The sequence below is a fragment of the Haliotis cracherodii genome, unplaced genomic scaffold, assembly GCF_022045235.1.
Source record: "Haliotis cracherodii isolate W230 unplaced genomic scaffold, xgHalCrac1.p SCAF_2, whole genome shotgun sequence".
NCBI classification, from domain to species: Eukaryota; Metazoa; Mollusca; class Gastropoda; order Lepetellida; family Haliotidae; genus Haliotis; species Haliotis cracherodii.
In genome coordinates this window covers 3,498,135-3,506,332 of record NW_027266275.1, presented here as the reverse complement: position 1 = coordinate 3,506,332, position 8,198 = coordinate 3,498,135, and the positions used below count along the sequence as shown (strand labels likewise).

General features: G+C 37.5%; 1 protein-coding gene across 1 annotated transcript; it reads right to left on the bottom strand.

The window, feature by feature from the left end:
- Window positions 1–1,982: 1,982 nt before the first annotated feature.
- Window positions 1,983–7,058, bottom strand: LOC139468622 (uncharacterized). Its single transcript, XM_071250738.1, has 4 exons — window positions 6,973–7,058; window positions 5,211–5,300; window positions 4,960–5,011; window positions 1,983–4,616 (listed from the first exon to the last, which is right to left on the bottom strand). Exons 1-4 carry the CDS (start codon window positions 6,984–6,986, stop codon window positions 4,224–4,226), a joined length of 549 nt encoding a protein of 182 aa, XP_071106839.1. The 5' UTR covers window positions 6,987–7,058; the 3' UTR covers window positions 1,983–4,223.
- Between the last annotated feature and the right edge of the window lie 1,140 nt (window positions 7,059–8,198).

The following is an 8,198-nucleotide window of genomic DNA, read 5'->3' as shown; positions in this document are numbered from 1 at the left end:
TTTATGTTGCTTGACATCTTCCTGAGGTAAGGGAGTTAACTGACTTTAAAAGTCAAGTTTCCACCCTTGAACCAGGATGGAATTTCCAGGCTCGATTGTAGGGCCATCAGTGGCTTTTATGAGTTATGTACTTTCTTTGTCCCCACTACTGACCAATCATATTCCACCTCTCCTATCTCTTGCACTGGCTTCAAACAAAATGACGGCGCCCAGTCAAGACGACTTCATCGATAATAAAGATAAAATAAGTTATTTAATAAAACAAGTTTTACCTCGTGAAGTGCATCAAATCACTTGAGCACCTTATAAATGAAAAGATTAGGAAAATATGTTCAAGCCCAGTTGGCGGTACACATGCTCTGCAAATCCTGCAATCGAACAAATTCGGCACAGCCATTGCCATGTTGTTTATTAACTGGACGTCAATTTCGTTACGGGATTTTGATTGGACTATGCATAGATTCGTTAGTCCAGCCAAAATATAACTCCATAATTCCAGCCTAGTTCGACAAGGGTGGAAACTGGACTAATAAAGTCAGTTAGCTCCCTTACCTCAGGAAGATTGGTTGCTAGATACTGATATTGATGATGTGAATGGTGATGTACGTGTATGACTGTCATGACACCCGACATTCAGTATCAGTTTGGTATAACAGTTTCACTCCATCAAGACGTGACAAACCCTCAACAGGAAGTTACATTAGCTGTACTATGAGCAAACTTTGGTACCCAATCTTAAAATGAAAGATGCACGGGCTTTTCAGCCAGTCACGTGTTGCCATTCCAAAACAATTAAGTCTTATTACATTCCTTATTTTGTCAATACAATCTGTTAATTTCATTGTCACTTTCTACCTCCCCTGACACTGATGTGAAAAATGTCGATCAAACCAAAAAAAAACCCCACACAAACGTAGATGCCACAGCATTTAAAACTTATGGTTTAACATATCCACAACCATTTGTCTCAATTCTGGACTGTATGTTTATGTTTGTTTTTGAGATTCAGAAATAAGATATATGGTGCTCCAAATGCTTTGCTCGCTTGTATAGAAAATTTTGAATTGATAAAGAAACCTAATGTGACTTCCTGTGAAGAGTTATCTTAATGGAAAGAAGGATTGAATCGGAATAAAAAATCTAATTTTAGTGAGATATGTATAACTAAAAAGATTAACTACTATTATCTATGCCTTATTAGTGTTTGAATTAGCTGCCAGTCCATTATTCTTACATGATCAATATTTTGAGAAAACTGGTAATTGTTCCAGTTTTTTTCTTCCTGCTGTCAATATGGTAACATGCTTCAAAATATTTGTGAACCTTTTTCAATCTATGGTAAATAGCCATTTTAAGATCTCTTATTCCTTATAAGTTGGCTTACAATGTTTTTGCCTATTATTTAATGTAGGTACCCAAAATTAATTTTAATTATTTTCAACTCCCAGATTAGTACTGCTACTCATGAATGAAAAACAAACAAGTTTTAACATTGCAAGATACCAAAAGATATGTTATTGGGTGTTTTGTTAGAATAAATATTTTCATATGAATTATTCACCATTTCATACAAACAGCGGTGATAAATTCTCGTGTTTTTTTTCATTTCATCTGAATGTAAAACAGAGTTGAACAATTTGGGTGTCAAAAGTCATTGTTGGTCTTGTAACCAACTAAAATATGAAAAGCATGCATCAAATACAACGGTACAAAAGGAGAAGCATTATCACTTGTAAAAAAAGAGTGTTCAGCAATCAAGTCATCTTTCCAGACAGTCTGTTTAACCTTATAGTGCCTACATTATTGGAGAGAGAGGGCACGGGTGGCCCAGTCCTCTAAGGAGCTGCAATTGTCTGTGCAGAGTTGTGTCCCTTAGCCACACCAGAAACCTATAATTGTGAGTTCAAATCCCGGTTCACCCTGATTATGTTTCTAGGTTTGTCAGCAGCATACCTGTGCTCGTGGGTTTTACGAAAGTGGTAAATGTCTGAGACCAACATCACTTTTGTCCCTCATTAAGCTGACACGCCGTGATATACCTGAATACTGTTGAAAGTGGCTAAAAAACCCAACTCACTCACGACTGGACAGTGCCTGTTGCTGTGGAATACTACTACTGGAGAGTCTCCACCTCAACAGTAACTATGGCAACTGGAGCTAATTCGAACACTGAATGTAATGGATCATATACCACACTACTTTTCTAACTACATATATTTGAGTTAATGATTTCTTTGACCAAACTAATCACTACAACTAAATCCAATATGATGCCAAACATACATCTACAAAATCCAGTAGAGAATGCCAGTTACATGGCCGCTCTAACTGTTACTCAATCATACCGACTGAAGTCACACCAACAACCTCCCTCCAGACACACGTCTGTCTCAACATGTCACAGGTGCTTCTACTGACACAAAAATCTCAATCTTCCATTAGATATTGAATACATATTCACACAGCTCCTGTGCATCCAAGATATCATTATACATGATGACATCCTGCTCCTTGTTTTACAATAATCTGAACAAAGAATCAACTTTCAAACAAAATGAAAGAAGAACCAAAGGGGCAAATAAAGCACAGAGCCAAACAATGGCCGTCTGTCCAGCTCTGCTCGGGGATTACTGGTAACAAAGAACCAGCCTTTGAAATTCATGCTAGAGATTACTAAATGATGTGGAGGACAAGTAAAAATCCAATGATGCTTGCCCTCATCAACAAGTAGCAATTGAAGGCTATAACTTAGACTAACATCTAGTCTCTGAAATGAACATATCAAACAGAAAAAAACAGTTGTTAAATTATCTTAATAAAAATATAATATAAAGGAGCTCAGAGACCTTCAATTTCAGATACACCAGTAATCTAGACTTGCCAAACATTAAAGACTTGCATGGGCTGTATTTGATATATTTGTATCGGGGTCTGTAAGACACACTAGGCTATAACTCTGAACCAGTTCTCAATACTTAATTTTGCTACAAATCCGAACTGAATAGAACTGAGAGAAAATGTAAACAGTAAACATTTTTGTTTTGTTCAAGAAGCACTAGCGAAAAAAGGTTTATCGGAGTCCCTGGACGAATTTCAAAGGCTGGGAACGAGTGAGGTTTCGTTTGGATGGGATTGCAAAAAAAAAAATGACATAAATGTGAGTGAGTCATCACGGACGCCAGAACTGCCACCGCGGCAAGTATCACATAGAGACGGAACTTATACTTCATACAGCTTTACAAATATGGTTACAATTCATATTCAAGTATTCATACACTCTTTATATCACATATTGAAGAAGCAATACATGTACTGACACACACATTAGGATAGTTAGTGTTATTATTCCACCTTGCAAAATATCCATAACCATTTACTCAACAAACTATCACAAAGTTAATATTGCCAGTATAAAGAAAACAGTGAAACAAGTACTGGGAAATACAATAAGAGTATTTTGAAATTAGTAGAAGTAGCAATGGCTGTACATTCCTAATATTCTTTTGAAGAACTAATACACATCTTACATTTACACAACCTCAACACCTAATACCATTTGGGATTGATACAGGTTCACTCATCAGAGGGGAGGAAAACTGAATCAAGTCTTTCACAAACCAGAGGAATAATGGTAAACATTGTGACATAGAGCTGTTACTCTGAAGATTGTGTCATCAACTCCCTTTTCTACAATTTAACGTCTTTCCTGCAAACCCAAATTAAATCATCCCAGTCTAATCCCTAGACAACCCCTTTTTGAAATAATTTCTGAATTAGTTTCCAGATATAAACTAAACACTGTTAAACAGAGGTACCATACTCGCCATAATAAGCACCCTGAGTGCTTAGAAAATGATAAAGGGGGTGCTTCTTAAAACCTTACAAGTCAAATTTATGTCAGTGATTGTGCGGTAGAGAACAAACCTCGTGCAAACATTGATGAACTAAAACATTTTTGATAATAGACACCAGGCAATTATACTCCCCTCCTGCATTGCTGTTTATTGTAAGACATGATGTAATACACATGACAAAATAAAGACTGGCATAGTGTTCGGTCTCGGTATGGGGCGCTTAAAAAAAATATCCTGACAAGTTGGTCTTGAAGTTGGTCAGTTAACATGGCGAATACAGCATTCAACAAAACTACCAGTTCCTCCTCCTTCACTAGGGTGTGGAGCTAGCCCTGACACATGATGAGAGGCACTAGAAGACATGCAACACTAGCTATTGAGCTCATGGAATGACTTTGTCCGTGTGACGCGAGACACGTGAGCATCGTAGAGAATACTGTTGACCCGGAAGTAGTGTGGGTTCTCTCCCTCTTTCAGTTCCGGGTCGTAGCCAGCGATGTCCTCCATGTTGATGGGGCACTGATCACAGACTGCACCAACATTATCTGAACTGTGTAATATATCATTATTGTTCGTTCTTGCCTCTTCTGGATTCAGCGATGGCCGTGTTTGATGGTTGGGGACTGAACACCCAGGAATGGACAACTGGCTCTGATTGGCTCCAGGACCACAGACTAGATTTTGATTGACTAGATGAGCTTGTTGCCATGGCAACAGATGAGGATCACAGTTTGCAGAGGATGTTCCTTCTCCACTGAAGCCCTGAACATGTACAAGGAATACCTTTACTTCAAATTCAAGAGATCATCTTTGGATTATGCATAAACATGTCAACAATCTTTTCAAGTCTTGTGTTTGTCACAAACATAAGAAGTAATAATCTATGGAACAAAGTACCATTGAATTTTCAACATACCATATAAAAAATTTATTGCCAGAATATCAGATGATAAATCCTAAAGTTAATAAAAGGCCTTAAGTATATAGAGGATTTTGAAATTTTTAACAAAATGTTTCCATAATCTGCACAAAACAATTGTACCTCATCCAAGTGTCTATGTAACTGAGTCTAGAATTTTCCCCCATATCAACTATTTGCGCAAACCTGAGTTGTATCTCCTTTAGCTAACCCTTCCTCCTGACTTCGTCTGGCCGATCTGAAACAAACCATCACCAGGTCAGCAGAATAACTCACATTATCGTCATGCATTCAATTGATAGTTCTCCTTTTTTCATGATACATATGTCCCAGATAATAATACTCTCCATTCTTTAATGCAGAACCCAACATTTCCCATTTGTTTTTACATAAGCACACACTTCATGGAAACTACCGGTAAGGGAACAAGTACTTACTCAATATGGAGTTTGTTGATGCGTTTTGATATTGGAAGGCAGTCATCGCAGTCTTCCTCTAGGTCACTGCGAGGACGTTTTCGACAAACACTGAAGCGGAAAGTGATGGATGTATACAAGCTGCTACATCACGATGTGGAAACAAAGGGCTGGCATTAATAACAATTACAATCAGGTAAACAAACACAACTGAGATGTATCAAATGAAATATGCACATGATGTTTCAGCAAAATGGGCTGGGTACACCTTACAGTAAACTGGAACCTGGAGCCAAGGTACAGGTAATTTTCGTGAAATTGCTCATAGTGACTGACATACAGAGTCTGGGCTAAAACTTCCAGAGACAAACAGCATGAAGCTGTCTACATATGTTTTAGTAGATTTTCAATCTTATTAAAAACAGATTTTTTACTCCAATGTAAACTTCTCTGTGTAAAGATTTACAAAACCTTCATATGTCTCTACCATGAGTGAACTCTGACGCCCCAATCTAAATAAAGGTTGTGGTTTCATCTCTTGACCACCGCGATTTGGAAATTTTCATTTTAACAAAAGAACACCCTCACTAACAAATATTCCCTTTAAAGAAACAGTGTGTGCAAAATATCCACAACGTTCATGGCATGTCTGTTGAACTGCTGCTCATGTTTGTTTTGAAGATTAAAAAATCAGATATACTTCACCTGATGTGACCTCCTATGTAGGGTTTGTGAGTGAGTTATATTTTAAGTCACGTTAGCAATATTTCAGACATAATGTGACTTGAACAGGTTATACAATATTATTAAAAACTGTCAACAAAAGAGTAGACAGTACAATAACTAGCAAGATATCACATATTGACTATATCCCAGCAGGATTCACATCTTTCCCCTAGTTACTGGCGATTGTTGCCAGTTAAGCAAGAGATTAAACATGAACAAATATTCTGCAGTTAAAATTGGCGTAGACATAAATATAGTTGAGTGAGGTGGTCTTACATACCCTCACAAGGGGAGAAGGGTTTGTGAAAGAGGTTTCATAATATAGCACTGGAATCAAGTCAGGGATTATTTCCTTCTCAACTAGGTATAATACAGCAAACAGTATTAGGCTGCAAAGCTCGACCAACTCTCAGAAATTCTACATTTCAGGTCCTCAGATTTTTTTTTATTTCAACTATGAATCATGAACATACTAATCATTGTTTTCTGTATTCCTGTAGGATTTCTCAGTTTACTGATGGATACAGGCATCTCACACTGCATGTCTCAGTGTCTTGTTTCCTTGGCTTCTTTTTTAAAATGACCCTACCTTTTTGTCACAGGTGGGTCCAAAGGTCCCAACTATAATAAACATATGTCTTTTGTAACAAGAAAGAAATGGGGCTTCCAAATCCCCTGCCAAATTAATAGAACACCCAAAGAAACTTTAGCATATTTACTCCATAAATATTCTCTTGTCTTTGAAAACCAAATCAATGAGCAACAATTTGAAACATGAATGTGCCATTGTCCTCAAAACAACAAATATAGTGTTCCAAATTACATACATTGCAGTCAGGGAAAAGTCCTGTCATAAAATAACGTAACTTCAACGTCATATGATAAATAAACGACTGAAGTGTAAAGACAAACAAATCACAATAGACCGTGTCTGGATCGAATCTAACAGTCACAGCAAAAGTTGTTTCTCGGAAGTTGGTAGATGAGATATCTAACGAAACATTTGATGCAACTTGTAAATATTGTTTAAAATATATAAACACATTGATTGAGTTACCTAGCAGCTGCCATTATAGCAGGAAAGGTTCACACCAAGTGTGTTTTCATGAGTATGCATAATTGTAAATCTTAGACGGAAGTGGCAACTGTCTGAAACCAAGGGAGGTTACTCTAATTTTATTAGCAGAATTGAGGCCAATTTAAGGTTATGAATGAAGAAACGCATTGTGTTCTAAGCTCATCTGCATCTGTGGCTCACATCAAGGCTCACGTTTTATTGTCGTTCGTCCATCCATACATAATTTTTTAAATTTTCGAGATTTATCCGGCAACTTAAAGTTATTAACTGTACATGTATTACCAAAGTATATAATGTGCATAATAATATTTAACTAACATAACCGGTTAACGGCCTCTATCTCGATCACGCAGTTGGTTACATATTACGAATATTGCATTAATACTGGTTTTAGAAAATAAAAACTCTTCTACTATAGAAAATATCATCTCAAAATACACAGAAGACAATGATATAGTGAGGCTCTGCATGGGTTGCTTAATAACGAACATGGCTGGTAGGGGGTCGGCTTGGGGTGTGGAAACTATGTTACATAATGCATACCGGTCAAACCTAAATTATGAATAAATAATTCCAAAATTCTAGATACCTTACGCAGTTCAAATCTCTTGTATTTAGGATAAATGTACAAACATCAACGCGTCATTATGTTTTGACAACAATTTTTAGAACTTATCTTTGTGCATTCATCCCACCTTGTGTTATGTAAACACAATCATGACACACACACACACACACACACACACACACATTGAAATCCTGTCAGTCGGACAGTCAATCTCGCGTTCGGCTATTTCGGTCAAGCGCCCCCTGTTAGCAGATTGTCGGACAGTGACAACAGTCAATATAATTCCAAATGAAACCTGTCTCTTAGACAGTGGCGTAACTTATATATTGGCAAAACAACAACTGCCTACACAAATTGTTTCTACATGCCTTTCGCGGCAATCCATAGGCCTCTCCGCAAGAGTAACTGCCCTTTATCAAAGGGATGCTACTCTAACCCTAGTCTATGAGACGTCACTTTTGTTTAGAGTCTGCCTGTCTTGTCATAACGTTACGAAGTGCAGTCAGATGTACATACAGCGAAAAATGCGAAACAAGGTAACAATTCGGACATATTTCGACCAAACCCAACAACCCCAGTCGCAGAGGTCTACAAGCACTGATCTGGAAACTGATCCCGCTAGACTAGTGTCCTTGCT